At 38.6% G+C, this 16,849-nt stretch overlaps 1 protein-coding gene and 1 long non-coding RNA gene across 2 annotated transcripts in view; one reads left to right on the forward strand and one right to left on the reverse strand.

Moving 5' to 3' along the window:
* The first annotated feature begins 3,433 nt into the window (after positions 1-3,433).
* Positions 3,434-7,871, forward strand: LOC309661366. The gene is made up of 4 exons (XR_014263980.1): positions 3,434-3,838; positions 4,089-4,133; positions 4,353-4,539; positions 7,857-7,871. It is a non-coding gene; the product is annotated as an uncharacterized lncRNA (long non-coding RNA).
* PRSS12 (serine protease 12) overlaps positions 4,721-16,849 on the reverse strand; it is a 72,354-nt gene continuing 60,225 nt past the window's right edge. The window contains exons 12-13 of the mRNA XM_082462816.1: positions 8,892-9,172; positions 4,721-7,132 (exon numbers count right to left, since the gene is read on the reverse strand). Of these exons, the coding sequence (XP_082318942.1) occupies positions 6,825-7,132; positions 8,892-9,172 (589 nt within the window). The 3' untranslated portion in view covers positions 4,721-6,824. The remainder of the gene's footprint in view (positions 7,133-8,891; positions 9,173-16,849) is intronic.

A 16,849-nucleotide genomic window follows, 5' to 3' on the forward strand; every position in this document is an offset into this window, starting at 1 on the left:
TTATGACACAGGAGCCAAAAATATACAATAGGGAAAGGACAGTCTCTTCAATAAATGGTGTTGGGAAAACTGGAAAACCACATGCAAAAGATTAAAAATAGGCCACTATCTTACACCATACACAAAAATGAACTCAAAATGGATTAAAGACTTGAATGTAAGACCTGAAACCATAAAACTCCTAGGAGAAAACATAGGTGGTAAGCTCCTTGACATCAGTCTTGGTGATGATTTTTTTTTTTTTCAGTGCCGTATAGCATGTGGGAACTTAGTTCCCTGACCAGGGGTTGAACACATGCCCCCTGCATTGGAAGCACATAGTTTTAACCACTAGACCACCAAGGAAGTCCCTTGGAGATGATTTTTTGAACCTGACCCCAAAAGTACAGGCAACAAAAGCATAAATAAACAAGTGGGGCTACATCAAACTAACAAGTTTTGGCACAGCAAAGGAAACCATCAACAAAATGAAAAGGCAGCCTACTGAATGGGAGAAAATATTTGCAAATCATATATCCTGCTAAGGAGCTAATATCCAAAATATATAAAAACTCATACAACTCAATAGCAAAAACAAACAATACAATTTAAAAAAAAATGGGCAGAAGATCTAAATAGACATTTTTCCAAAGACATACAAACAGCCAAGAGGCACTTCAAAGGATGCTCAATGTCACTAATCATCAGGAAATGTACATCAAAAATATGAGATATCACTTCACACATGTTAGTATGGCTATTATCAAAAAGACAAGGAATAACAAGTGTTGGTAAGAATGTGGAGAAAAGGGAACCCTCATGCACTGTTGGTGGGAATGTAATTGGTGTGCAGCCACTATGGAGAACAGTCTGAGGGTTCTTCAAAAAAATTAAAAGTAGAAGTAGAGGGTGATCCAGCAATTCCACTCCTTGGTATTTACTCAAAGAAAACAAAACACTAACTCAAAAAGATATATGCACCCCCATGTTCACTTCAGGGTTATTTTCAACAGCCAAGATATGGAAACAACCTAAGTGTCCACTGATGGATGAATGAAAAAAGAAGATGTGGTACACACACACACACACACACACACACACACACACACACACAAAGGAATATTATTAAGCCAAAAAAAAGGATGAAATCTTGTCATTTGTGACAACATGGATGGATCTTGAGGGTATTATGCTAAATGCAGTACATTGGACAGAGAAAGACAAACACTGTATGATCTCACTTATATGTGGAATCAAAAAAACAACCACCACCGCCACCACCACCCATAGACTCATAATATAAACTGCCAGTTATAAAATAAGTAACTCCTGGAGATGTAATATACAACATAGTGACTATAGTTAATAACAGTGTATTGCACATTTGAAAGTTACTAAGAGAGTAAATCTTAATTCTCACCGCAAGAAAAAAGAAATGTAACTATGTATGAGGATGGAGGTTAACTAGACTTACTGTGGTGATCATTTCACAATATATACAAATATCAGATCATTATGTTGTACACCTGAAACTAATCTAACATTATGTCAACTACAGGAAGAAAAAAAGAAAATAGATGGAAAGACATTCAAGATGAAGAAAAGAGCATAAACAAAATATGAGGGTTCTCTCTCTCTCCCTCTCTCATTCATCCAGTGTTGTGGCACTTTAACCCAACACATTCATTTTAAGATCTTCACTAAGTCTTACTAGGTTAGCATAAGTGAATGGGGTTAGGGGCTATATTGAGTCCCCCCGAAATTCATTATGCTTAAGTCCTAACCCCCCAGTACCTCAAAATATGACTATATTTGGAGATAAGGTCTTTAAAAAAATAATTAAGGTTAAAAGAGGTCATTAGGACAATATGACCGGTGTCCTTATAAGAAGATATTAAGTTATAGATAGGCACACAGAGAAGAGGATGTGAAGAAACAGGCCCATCTACAGGCCAAGAAGAGGTCTCTGAAGAAACACACCTGTGGACACCTTGATCTCAGACTTCCAGTCTCCAAAATTATGAGAAAATAAATTACTGTTGTTTAAGACATCCTGTCTGTGGTATTTTGCTAGACCAGCCTAGCAAAACAACACATGCTCAGTTAGAGATTCTAAATCAAATCTAATGTGGCAAAATTCCCCACTGTGATTTGTTATTTAAACCTTATTATTGAGTAGTTCTTTCCATTCACTAGTATCATGAAGAGAGTAAAGTAAGGTGAAGAAAGGAAAAAGTGAGCCTTAAAAACAACTTTAGTTCTTTCAAATTTTATGCCCTATAAACTTGTCCATTCCAACCCTAACCATAACAGAAATTTTTGCCCTAAATTCTTTCCCCTAGAAAAGTTTGTAGTGTTCATGAAGCTTCACAGATCTCTCTTGTAGCACTTTATTCACCAGATCGCTTGATAACATTATCCCTGACAGCAACTGCTGCAACACAGGGCCCCAAATGGTCCACTACTAAGTAAAAGCTTCACCTCGATCCACCTTTTTGTCTCATACCGTAGGAAAATTAAAAGGGAAACAGAAAATAAATTTAAATGGCATTTAACAAGCACGTATCTAGGACTAAAAGTATTCCTAAACGTCTGTAACTCCCCTTTTAAAGAAATAGACCTACCATTTATTTAGCTGCACCCCCAAAGAAACGTACAGCAGGGAAGTTAAAACCCAGGTGTCCACTTGCAAGAGTCAACAGAAGCTCTGGAGCGGCTACATTGTGGACCACAAACCACGGGTCCGAAGGCAACACGGGAAACGTTCACACACGCATGTAAAAGGGTCTCCCGCACGCTCGTCCGGTCTAATACCCTTTCCTTTTCCTAATCTTGTGTTTACAAAATCGTTTGGCAAGGCTTTCAGCAGAGTGCAAATACTCCTAAGAGATTAGACTCCCTCAAAACAAAACAAAAACTGATTGCAGACCACTGACACCTGCGCTTCAGGAACAGCAATGTCGGCGGAACACGGGAAGATACGGAGTTTTTTAGCAGAGAGACCAAAAAAAAAAAAGTCAGCTAGTTCCATGAAAATCAACCAACCAAAAGGTTAAGAAGCAGAGAACTATCGAACCTGGTGCTTTGGTAACAAGGGTGACTTCTAAAGTAACTCTCTAACAAGACAGCCCTTCCGCCTTCTTCACTCAGCGGACGCGCGAGTCCGGCAAGATTTCCTGATTTCGCGAGAACTTTTGGCAGCTCTGATTGCGCACGCGTCAGAATCGGAGGCCACGTGAGCAGCCCAGATCTAGCGCGGGGCGGGGCGAGGCGGGGTGGAGAAGCTTAGGAAGGGGAGGGGCCATCAGGAAGGCGGTGGCCAACGGATGGGGTGGAACCTCAGCGGAGCTGGGAGGGCGGGGCGGAGGGAGAAAGCGCGTAGGCCCCGCCCCTCGCGGCGCTTCCCCGGAATAGCGTCACCCGCTCTATAAGAGAGCGTGTGGCGAAGGATTCGGCCTTTTACATCCGGGAAGCTTCGAGTTTAGGTTAAGGTACGGCGTCGTGTTTCGTGCGCTAAAGTACTTGAGACAGAACTTTTAGGCCAAGTTTAAAATGCAGGAGATGCAACAGTCTTGTAGAAGTAGATCGACGTCAGCTTGGAAAACCTCTAGGTTCAAACGCCTGAGTGGACTTAAATGTTCATTGATTCTCGGGGCAGCCACGTTCAGCCGGGGGCGCTGAGTCGGAAAACTAGCGCGCGTGGGCCGTGGGCCTTCCGGCAAAGTTTAAATGCAGCTGATGACTCCGGTGAAGAAGGTCATTAGTTCCGCTGTTGGTGTCATGTGGCCATCTTGAATCTACTCCGCCACTATTAAATAGTAACACCGTATCCTGAAAACCCGCCAGTTTGATCCAGGTGGTGAGTAGTATCTGTAGTTGTCCTTGCTGGTCTTTTCTGGGATCATGAATCTCCATGTATCTTTGGGACCTGTCAGCTGTGGCAGTCTCCCTTCCTAGCCATGGAAGAGCATATTCTTGTTTATTGGCAAAGCTGTCACCATTTAATTGGTATCAGATTCTGACTTGCACAAGTAACATTGTTCACTTTAAAAATCTGGAGGGTACTGGGTTATTGGGCAAACATCTAACTACTGTTCAAATATTTTTAGGAAGCTGAGCTAATTGTTCCAATGGATGATGGAAAACATAACAAGGTACGTTCCTGTCTTTATATATATATATATTTCTGAATCTGAAACCCTTAGTGCTAAGGATTTGGAAGGCCAAAATTGGCATATTTTGCTGGCATTTTGTAATTTAAAAGAGTAAATAGCCAACTGAATAGAAAGTAACTGAAGTAGCTGCTAAGACTCAGCACCATGAGGTAAGTACACAAATTAGAGTTTTATAAAGCTGGTTTTCTTCTCTTGCAGAAGTCAAGAAATCCAAAGCGATATGGGTGAAGTCTTACTTAGCATCCTGAAGTACACTGCCAAATGTGATTTTAAATCTCAAGTATGGTATTTAAATGGAGAATAAGTGCTTCCTTGCTATATCAATAAAATGCTTGATTTGTACAGATGTCAGTGTTCCCTGACTGAATGACCAATAAGTGCAAAGGTAACTACAAGTAGTGAACAGGCTGTCTCCTGTTCCACTGCTGTCGAGCTTGAGCGGAAGTAACATGAATTAATATTGTTGTGTAAGGTATTATTTGGGGAAAACTCTTACACGTAAAAACCAGTTTACCCCTGAGGAAGAGAGCAGGGTCATTTAATACCACACAGAAGATTAAGGAAACTGCACGGTGAAAAGCTATGCACTTTATTTACACAGATGTGCACTGAACACTTGCATCTTTAAAACTCACACTTAACATTTAACAAGAAAAAACATTAAGCTATAATAAAGGCATATTTTCTGAACCAAGCATTCTACCTCAAGGTTGAGCAAACTGCAGGCCATCTGTTAACTATCTGTTCTTTAAGTTTGCCAGCCTCTGGTCTAGTTAAAAAGCCAATATAAATGTTTGCATCAGCACTGTAGTTCAATTACAAGGATGGCCCATGAGAAACTTTCAGGAAGATAAATTTTCTGGTTTTTCCCAAGCCCTTGTGCATGTGTGCACCACCTATAGCTGTCATCTCTATATGTAAATGCAGAGTTTTTCCGTTATCAAAGTCGTGAGTGTTTAGAAAACGTTTTAATGCTATTCTACTTGAACTGCATTGCAGTTCTGCAAAGTAGTAAACTATAAAGCACTTTCAGGTTAGCACCAGTTTTTTTACATAGCTCAGAATTTATAAAAGGGATGCAATATGATACAGAAGGGAAAGGGATGGGGGTGAAGTCCCTCCATGGTGAGTTAGCCATTTAAGAGGATTACTTAAGCATTCTTAATCCTATAGTTTGCACTTCACCTTTTTTTACTACCTGGGATTTTGGGAAGGACTCATGATAGCAGTCATGTCACCTCTGATTCATGTCACCTCTGATAAGGATTACTCAAGTATCCTGAGGGCTTAGCTTTTATATTTGGGCAAAGATTTTGTGCTGCTACCAAGAATGCCCTGTAGGATACATAATAAGCAGCTATCCCTTACTCCTTTGGGAAACAGCCAGAGGGAAAACTTACCTTTAGACAGGAGAACCGTGGGTTAGAGGGGTGGGAGGAGATGCTCTTGTCTGCATTGGGACTCTTCCTGTTCTGGAGTTTGGATTCAAAGCCTTTGAACAGCTGTCTCATCTTGGCCTCTGCCTGTTAACCCATTTGAAAACTAGAAATACTATAAAACCTTACCTACCTTTTATAAATTGTCAGTGAGGTGCATAGCCACCTAGCACATAAGTGGTATATGGATTAAACATAACAGTTATTTTAGACTTTCCCATACTATTGACAGGGAAAGCATTTTTAATAGTCTATTTTTATTAGATGGGACTGTATCAGGATAGTCTGCAGGTTTAAGTTAGTTACCAGAAAGTTGCAATAGGTGGCACTCTTAAATCATGGTCGGGAAAACAGTGTGATGCTAAGGAAAAAAACATTTTTGTTTTACCAAGCTGTAAATTTGAAGTGATTAAAAGTAATCAAGCAGATTGAATTAGGTTGTGCATTAAACAATTTGAAGGCATTCTTTATTATGTTATCAGGAATGCTGAATTGTGCTAACAACATACAAGGTAGCTAGAATGTTTTTCTCTTTAGTTGCCATAGTGCTTGGTACAAAGGCTTCATTCAGGAATGTATTGTGACAATGATATTCCTTTCCAGTCTGTTTATAATAGAATTCCTTTATCTTTTTTGGCCTTCAGTTTTCTCACGAAAGGCCAGAAAGATGTGGTCTGATTTTTTTTATCAGCCTAAGGAAAAAAATCTGAGCTTAAGAAATTACATGAACAGAAAACAATGCCACTCTTATTTTGAGTATAGTAAAGAGTATTTTCTTTGTGTGTCAAATGTAGGCTCTTTATATGAATATATACCATATTGATTCAGTTATAAAGGAGTTCTCAATCCAAATAAATGTAAAAACAGCCTGACTGCACAATCAATATACAAAAATCTCTGGAGAATGCTGAGAAATAGGCAGAGACAAGACTCATGAGAATAATGAATTTAGTGTCCATTAAACTAATTTGGGTAGGCAACAATGCTAAATAAGGATAATCATTACTACACTGAGGTATCTGTAACCAAAATGTTCACATCACAAATTCTCAAGCAGCAAAGGGGTACACAGTTCTTATCACAACACGAAACACAGAAATACGGATCTCCACTCCCATTAGTTGGCATCTCTGGCTAAATGCTAATGTTGGAAGGTTTCCAACAGATTCTTTTTTTTTTTTTTTTTTTCCAACAGATTCTTTAAATATTATTTTCTTGAGGTTTCCATGAAGGATTACAGTTTGGTGACACTTTTTATCCAAGGTACAAAGGCTGAGACTTTGGTATAAACACCAGGGGAATCCTTGACTCCACAGCCATATCCCCAGGAGGTCACCCCATATACAACCCAGCTCTCTCCTGGCCGTTCACACATGAGTGGTCCTCCGCTGTCTCCCTGGCAGCTGTCCACACGTTTGTGTTCGTGGAGGTTTCCAGCACAGAGCATCCTTCCTGTAAATCGACCCTTATAACGGTCTTCACAAAACCTCTTGGGAAGTAAGGGGATCGCTGCTTGTTGTAGAGTTCTTGAGTAGGCTCGTCCTATGCAGGCCAAATAATTGAATTAGATTCCAGGTAAAGATCGTAGCGAAGAGCTACATTTAACAGTTTAATGAACATTTAATAGCCCTATTAAAAAGCCCTATTGTGGCATTAGTGTAGTTTAAGTGAGTGATAACTATAAATGGTACTTTTTTTATTGTTTGCACTTAACCATACTCTAACCCTTCACTATTCTGTTTCTCAGTACTGCATTTTTTGAAGAATACTTTAGTAATGCTTACGGATTTGCCCAGTAGAAAAAGGTAACCTACAGAAAGCACATTTGTGCAGGCTTTAGAATTTAAATTCTCTGTATTAAAACAGTGAGGGTGTATTCATGCTGGTTCTGTATTAGCAAATCCACTGCTCTAGGACTTATCTACTTCACTGACTTTTGAGGATTAATTATAACAATTCTATATAAGCACATAAGGTGGCAATTACTATCCTCAAGAGAAACATGGTATTTCATAAAGATGATTCAGAAACAACGTTCTTACATAGAAACAGGCTGAAGTTTAACCACTTGTTAACGTATTCTATTTACTAGTAAGCCACTCATTCTCTGTTTAGTGGCTAAAATGTATAATTGATAGGTTCTCCATGATAGCCTTTTCTTGGATCTAAACTGCACATTATTCTCCAATCCAATTTACTCAACTGGAGTGATTCATCCATAATAAAACATTCCGTAAAATTTACTTTCTTTGTCATCTCTATTCAGATGTAGTGTCTAAAGGGAGGTGATTGATTCACTTCCCTGATGAAGTAATAATTCCAGCAGCTGTACTCCAGCCTTCAGTTTGCCTCACAGATCAGCATGGTGTCGTGAGAAGGCATGTACTCTGCCCTGATTCTATTATATCATCCAGGAAATGTTTCCACTTCTTAAGGTTTATCTCAGGATTGGTCGCAGAGCTTTTTCAGTACTGTATATCTGCTACAGATGTTCTACGTTTTGCTGCTATGAAATAATGTAAGTTTAAAGCCCAGATTTAATGTAGCATGGGATAAAATGAAAACAAATACTTATATTTACTAAATATAACCTTATTGAAATTATCACCTGTAGAAATACTTATCTGATGTTCTTTTCAGTGAATTACTTTTAATGGAGAGCAGTCAACCCAATCATTTCTCCTTACTCAGTAGTCATTTGTGAGTCAAGCACCTAATCCAGGTGAGACCTAGATGTTTCAAAGACCATCCTGAGCAAGCACTAGCTGATGTTAACTCTAGCAAGACAATACAGAAAGCTGTTCGCCTGAGAAGAGCACAAGCTGAACACCATCCTGCTCGGGGACGGGGAGGTGGGAAGAATAGAAGGGGGTTGGGGAAGGAGAAACCCAAGTGAGCTGGATCCCTCCACTTGAACCTCAGCAGCTCTGATTTTTGTCTGTTCTTCATTTAGGAATTCTGCATAAGATTTACTTTGATAAAGGGCTCCATTAACAAAGAAACCATCAAACACCAAAGCCCTTTGCTGGGGTAGCTACATCAAAGTCATTAGGAAAACTTTTTAAAATAGAGACAGCTAGGCCCAAGTCCTGAGTAGGGACTAAGTTCTAATGGGAACCACAGTACCCTCAGGGTATGAATCCAGATTACATGCATGCATCTCACACTTGGTGGAATTTCCAAACAACTAAGCCTGAACCCCCTTTAAGATTTTGCTACCCTCTGTACACCCAGATGTATGGATAATCCCAGACACAAGCAGGTGCCCAGATTTTAGTTGTTTCTTTGGGTTATTTGTTACCTGTGTCTCCCCATCCTGTTATGTAACAATTGGAGGCTGTTTTCTGTGGCCTCTCCCTCCGGAGTGGCAAACAGGCTGGCAGAACGTGGCTGCTGAATCTGGCACATTGTTCTTCTGGTCCTTGTAACCTAACCAGGGCGATGTCGTAGTCGCTGCTGTCTGGCCGATACTCCCGGTGAATCACAATCTGCTGAACTCCAATTTCTTCTTCAAACTCCTCCGGCACCAGGGTATGATAATCCCCAACCCGAACAGCATAGTTCCTAGTGCTGTTACCGTACCTGGGAGGCAGAGAGAGCTAATGGGAGGCTTGTTTCAAGTGTTGTAAATTGGTAACTGTCAGCCAGGAAGGTTAACAGATGCTTGTAAGCCTTTCTTCCAAATCATTAATCCCTTTTACAAGTTTAACCTTCCTTTCCATTTCTCTGATCCCACTGCTCTCAGTCTCACACTCTTAAGCCCACTGTCATCACTTTTTTTCTTCATCCATTTCACTATTTAACCCAGGTTATCACCTAACTTTTCTGAGAAAGAGCAAATGTGGAAAGTAAGGGCTAATCACTAACCTGTCATTTCCCCACCGTGAAAAAGGATCAAAACAGGAACAAATAGTACAGGGCAAAATTACCATCCTGTGTTTGCTGTCGTCATTTTTCTATCATTTCCAAGATTGTTAGTTCCACGAGGGCAGAAACTATGTCGGATTTAACTCTGTATCCCCCAAAGCACTTAGCACAATCCACTTTACTCCCCTTTTCTGTGAACTGAATACAAACCAAAACTATCTTCAGGGCAACATACACTCATTATATGCTCTCATCTCTTAAATCTTTGTTCAGACATCACCTCAGTAAGACCTACCTTGACATCTAAGATTGCAACCCACCCTTGCTTGTGCTCCCATCCCCCAGCACTCCCAATATCCTTAATCTGCTTTACTTTTCCTTTTTTATTATACACTACTTTCTAACAAATTATTCAATTTACTGTTATTATATTTATTGTTCTCTGTCTCCGCCCCCCCCCCCCCCGCTTGAACAAAAGGTACTCAAGGGCAGGGATCTTTGTGTTCACTGATGAATCTTACACATCGAGAATAGTGATGCCAGTTAAGTAGGAATGCAGCATATGTTTGTTGATCTAGTGAATGAATGAATGTTTATTTTTAATGAATGTGTCTTTTTTCCATAGGAACTATTCAATTAAAACAAATACAATATTTACTTGATTGACAGTTCTCAGCCTGTTTTTCAGCCAACATACCTTGATTCTGATACATCTGCCTAAAGCAGTTTCTCAACCTCAGCACTCGTGACATTTGGGACCAGATTATCATTTGGTGTAAGGGGCGGTGCTGTGCACTGTAGGATGTTTAGAAGCATCCCTGGCCTCTATTCCCTAGATGCCAGTAGCATGCACACTCGCATACACACACCCAGTTTGACAACCAAAAATGTCTCCAGACATTGCCAAATATTCCCTAGGGTGCAAATTGTCCCCACTTGAGAACCGCCGACCTAAAATACATCATACAACCCACCTCCTGATCACTTCCTCTTTCTCACTGAAGAGTATAGCACCTTGCTCGCTTCCCCTCTATAGCTACTTAAAACATTCTCAATGACTTAATTCCCAGCACCTTTCCCTTTTAGTTCCCTAACCTCCTCACCTGCAGAGAGTGTTTTCTCTACTTGATCTCAGCCCCCCACCTACAGCTCATACTCACCAAATATTACACATTTTTGAAGTCTTGGTTTCAAGCATCTCGTCTTGACAGTTTGACATCTCTACTCATACTTAAGTACCTCCTATCTTTACAGTTTTACAGCTCCATCCACAGCTCTTCACCCCCACTGGACTTCAATCCGTCGGCCCCACTAGTTTTTTCATGTCATTCTCACTCTGCTTATGACTTCTTACAAGGCTTGGATTCCATCATCACTCTTTTGCAAAAACTCGCAGTCCTTCTTTCCCTGATCTGCCAAAACTCCAACTCTGGTTTCATCAACTAACCACCTACTTTCCGCTAGCATCTGACTGTTCAAAGGGAAAAACATACTTTAACAGCTCTCACCTTAATTTTTTTTTTTTAATCAAAACTTCAATATTTTCCACTGGAAACGGGGCCTGTACTTGAATGTGAATTTAGAGAAGTGGTATTCAAAAACTGGAACTTTCTAGTGACTGCCTATTTGAAATAACCTTTCATTTATTCCTATAAAATTTCTGGAAGTTATAAGTTGCTCAAAGATTCTAATAGCCCTAAGTAGGTCTCTGACAACATTGCAATGTATAAAGTGATTTTCTTAACTATGTCAGCTCAAAAAACTGAACAATGCAACAAAGATGATTTAGCTTATACAATCACCTACTAGTGATCTATGAAACTAATAATTTCCTGTGGTTCCTTGAAATTCTCCATTTTCAACCTTAAATTATCACATATCTTTAAAGTTCAGAAGGCTTTTCATATATTGTACCTAGAGACTATCTTATGGGTTCCACTTCAAACTTTAAGTTCAGGATTATTTCATATCCTGAAACTCTAAAAAGTAATAGTCATGAAGAATAATCAGATATTTAAATAACTCTCACTTCTACTTTCTGTGTATTGATACTAATGTATTATAAAAATTCAATATAACTCATTAATATGTTCAGGTTTTAAAGCAAAATCCCAAGTGATTTATGTTTCTAACAAGAATAGCTGTCAACGCATCCTTGAAAGTGCTGCTGAAATGTTTCATATATCTTTGGAATGGAATTTAAGAAATTATCTCAAGCTTCACTGTCCAGTACAGTAGCCACATGTGGCTAATGAAGCGCTTGAAATGCAGTTGGTCCAAAATGAGATGTGCTAAAAGTACAAAAATATGCACAAGATTTCAAGTATTTACTATGAAAAAAGAATATAAAATATATTGTTTCTCTAGATAATAAGACTATCAAATATCTCAATTTTATATCCTATTTTGCAATGATATTTTGGATATACTGAGTTAAATGAAATATATCATATATAATGATATATATATATATCAATATATCATTATATAACCAATATACATATGGATGAAGTTAATTTCACCCATTTGGTTTTTTAATCTTTTAATGTGGCTACTAGAAAATTTAAACGTATATATATATGATTTGTATTTGTGGCTCACGTTATATTTCTAGTAGATAGCACTGGTCTAGAGAAATACTATGGCATAAAGAAGGCATCCTATTTTTTAATTTTTCTTTAATGCAGTTTCTTGTGTTGCTTATAACTTTTAAGCTCGAGTTATGAGACGTTCCCTTCATATGTCAACTTTTTATATTTAAGATAATTACATTACTGTTCAACCAAAAAAAAAAAAGTTTTATTGCAACAATCTTTTCCACTCTTTGAAAAAGAGCTGTGACACTTAGCTAAGATAATCCTTGCATCTAAACTGGCTATATAAATATATCCTACATTATCGAAAAATTGAGTCTTCAGCCAGTGAACAAAGAAACAGGACATTACTCAGCAAGGAAATTTATTTTTTAAATATCCCCATTTTAAAGTCTTGGGAAATCTTGCCTTAGTGCGTCACTTCATGCCTGGATTACTATAGCAGTCTGCTAAATGGCCTTGCTGCTTCAAGTTTCAACTTTTTCAAGCCATCCTTCACATTGCAGCCAGAGCAATGTTTCTATCTGATAATATAACTACTCTTCTGGATGCCCTTCCAGATAGATACCCTTCACTGTCTACATAGTAAAGTTCAAATTCCTTAAATGATATACAAACCCATCCAAGAATGGCCCTTGTCCACCTCTCTGATACCACCCTCGTCCTCGTGTCTGTGTCCCTGTCATTCTGGCCGCTTGAAGAGGTATCTGACAAACCTGTCTTTATTCAGACTATTTGCAATATCATTCCCTCCACCCCTCATCCTAATATGGCAAAAACTGATTTTATCTTTCAAGTCTCAAGATCTCCTAGGAAGCTCTTCCTGCCCTCCCCGAAAGCTAGCCAATCCTTCTTTTGAACACTCCCAATAGCACTGTCAGAGCGTTTACAACAGCTTCTACAACTTGTTAAGATGTCAGGTCTCCCCAGTTAAAGGCTCCTTAAGTGTAAAGACCATGTCAGGCTTACTTTTGTATCCTCAGCACCAAGCAAAGTGGTTTGCACAGAGAAAGCTCTTAATAAATATATGTTAAATGACTTCTTTTGGAAGACACGTTCTGTTCACATACATACACTCTGATCCCGAACTTACTGAAATGAGACCTCCTCTCACCAATTCCTATGTTATAACAACACCATCACAAAAGTTACTTTTTAAAAAAAGTCTCCACAAAGATCTAATGTTCTCATTAATACTGGCTGTTCATCAGAATCACCTGTACCACTTTTAAGAATACAAATGTCCAGGCCACACAAACTCTGAGAACATTAAATTAATAGGGCTGATGTAGGACCATGGGTGATCCAAATTCACAGTCAGTCTGGAGAACCACTGAACCAAAGACTTAAAGGCACGGGCATAACGCCCGCCTCTTCATGCCTGGAATTTCACTGGGTGAAGTGAGCATCCTAAGAGATGACTAACAGACTGCCATAACACAAACACGTACACATTCCATACTTATACTGTGTTCTCAGGTCAGGTAGATTTCAGCGGGTATTTTTGAGTATACTCCCAAATTAATATGCTCACCAAGCAGGAGTTGATATTAACCTGAGAATAAAAATAAAATATTTACCTGACAAGAAGGAAAAATGCATCATTCTTGTTAAAATGAAGTTCCTTATTAGAATCTATACTTTTAAAGTCGTCCTGATTTAAGAAATGGACCAGCTAAACCCAAGCAGTGATTCCCACACTCCTTTCACTCCAGTTATTCTTAGAATAGATTTATGCTTGGAATTTGAAGAGCATCCGACACAAGACTAGATTAGTTTTCTAACCAAATATTTGTCTTCCAGTGTCACCTCTCCTAGTGAGTGCAATTATATACTTCAGGGGTAACACTTTGGCTGAGGTTACCAGTATGATTTTGGACTTTGAAATCATTTTCTATGGTTCTAGTCTTCTCAAGAAAAATGTATCAAGGAATTCTTTTTCAATGCATTTTAAGGTCTTTCTAGTTGAGCTTTTGTTATTTTGATACACTTTATTCAAAAATGCTTCTAAAACAAACATTTCAGGTTTTGGCTGACACGCCATTCAGTTGTTTGCTTTGCTGAAATGCTTTCAACTCCCCCTCAAATAAAAATTGGATGAAATTCCTGGACAAGTTTGAACAAGAGAGGATGTGAGACAGGGCAGTTAGTAAAATCCACTACTCCAATTTCTCTGAGATTCTGGAATTAAAATAAACTACAATTAAAATTTTCTAGAATTAGAAGAGTTAATTCAGGTGACGGTCATTTTCTTTATGACGGTCATTTTCTTTCTTTATAGATTCATCTCTTCAAAAAGACAGTATTTTACATCAGCCGGTACACATCTGCTACTTCTAGAATCTTTTTTTCTCTGTTGTCTGGATGAAACTCAAAAAGTAGTTGACTGAAATTGCTTGTGTAAATGGTTCCAGTTGCTTATGGAGAAGAAACCTCTGTAGAACCTCGCACTGTCCCTTACATACATGTAGTGTGTGTTCAGGAAATGGTTTTAGCATAGTTGATGGTATTGTGTATATCACCAAAGACCATGTTCTTAAGAACTCTACCATATACTAGGTAATGGTGGAACCTATGTTAAGTACCGCACACATTTTGTTCTTAAAAACAAGTCCCATTACTCTGTGGCTCATCTTTCTAATTATAATGTCTAATAATTTAGATATTTCTGATTTTCAGAGCAGCAGTCTCTGACAATTTCCAGCTTCTGGGGTGATTCTAGGCAAAAAAGTCAAATAGATAAAATCAGGTAAAGCTATATTCTGATCAAATCAAATTTGCAGAAGAATTACAGAAATGAAAGAATCCTTGTTTTGGGTACATTCTTTCCTCCAAAGTGGTGTTTGTTATCAGAACAAGCAATTAAAAGAAATTAGTTTAACATTCAGGAATTTTTCTCTCAATTATATTGCCATACCACCATAGAGAGAGGGTCATCTTACAGTAGCTGTAGTAATGATTTAAAGTAGAAAATAGTGGGAGTTCACTGGCGGTCCAGTGGTTAGGACTTCATGCTTCCACTGCAGGGGTCAGGGGTTCAATCCCTGGTCAGGGAACTAAGATCCTGCAAGCCATATAGCGTGGCAAAAAAAAAAAAAAGTAGAAAATAGCAAAAGCAAGCAATTTATATTGTGTAAAATTCATAGGGCAACTGCAGAAAAACTTAATTTATCCAAGTTTCTGCTTCAAACTGCCAATGGGATACTGCATTCCAAAGTCTGTATTAACACTAGGAAAAATGTAAAAAATGGGATAGAAGGCCTTTAAATGGTGATTCACCAACTACCTCAGTTACCCTTGTTAACGTTGGCATAAAAGAATGTTTTGGACACCTCACAGTACGTGAAAGATATGAATGTAGAGCTGGATTACTAGAACTCTGTCAGCCTTCCAGTAAGGTACCCTCATCATACAGAGACAAACAACTCTATAGGAAATGAGTGTAACAGGATGGTGGACGTGAGTAACTGTGTTCTCATATCATCCCCAGGCCATCATCCCTAGATTATTCTGATTAAGGATTACATAAAAGAATGACTACTCTGTGGAGGCAAAACAAATAAACATAAAAAACTGTCATCCCATAGAATAAAGTAACACAGATGGTGATAGCAATCTATGCCTGTTGTTCAGAATGGCTGTTCAAGAGCACGGGCCTACATCATCACTGCAAGAATTAGGCACCAAAGGAGGCCCCATGAACAAGAAACTATCTTATATATTGAAGTCCAGTAGTTAAAGCAACAGAGATACAAACAGAAAGGAAATTGGGGTGAGAGAGATAATTTCAAAATATGAAATCTAGGTCCCCTGCCAGTGGGTCTTAAGTTAGACTCCCAAAAAATCTAAAAGAAAGGTAACCTCTCAGAACCTGACCACATTGCTTCTGTACTACAGTGTCTACAATTCCAGAGGAAAACTATTTTTTGCAAACTTCAGAGTTTCTGATGATTAAAGGAGGGTTGTTTTAATCCAAAGTCCCTGAACCCAGAAGACAAAATTTGGAGTTTGTTCTAATCACTGGTAACTGTCCTTATGGCTGTCAATAAACTTACTGTAATAAAGACGTGAGTTGTAGCCTCCTTGGGCACTTCAGAACAAGTCTATGAAATCCGGTAAAGGTTACAAACCAAGTCAGATGAATTTGTAACACCTTTGCAAAACAATTTTCTCCCTACTCACATTAAAAGAGTCTTGCGGTCTATCCAAAGCACATCAAAAAGTTGCATATCATAATCTGCTCCTCTGTTTTTTAATCAGCTGTCTTTTATACCGCACAGATAATGGGAAGAAACTCAGAATGACGTATGGAAGGAGTTATCTGTTGATCTAGGTTTAAAATACCACCATTCTCTAAAGAGTCCAACATCCTTAAATATACCCACTACCTGGCAACCGAGCCCCCACTTTCATCCTGCATCCATCATTTAGGAGGGTCTAGTAGGTGCCAAGTAATATACGAGACACTTGGTTTATAAACACAAATGAGACCATTACTGACTTGAAGCAATAATCTAGAAGGAGCAAGCCAAGGGAGGAATAATGACATGTAAACAAACAAACCCAAACATGTACCTAAAAAAAAAAAAAGACCTTTGAGGGAACTCAAAAGTCAGATCAAAGTTTTCAACCTCAAGTGGAATTTTTGGGCAATTTCCCGACTTTAATACTTTAAGCCTTGAACCCCTAAGTCTATAACTTTTAGCAGAGAAAGATTTACTTGAAAGAGGAGGAGTCTTGAACAAGAGGAGAAAAATCTAAACGGAACGTACTGAATTATTTTGCTTAGATTCTAAGC

Source organism: Balaenoptera physalus, assembly GCF_965194825.1.
Source record: "Balaenoptera physalus genome assembly, chromosome: 5".
In the NCBI taxonomy this organism is placed as follows: domain Eukaryota; kingdom Metazoa; phylum Chordata; class Mammalia; order Artiodactyla; family Balaenopteridae; genus Balaenoptera; species Balaenoptera physalus.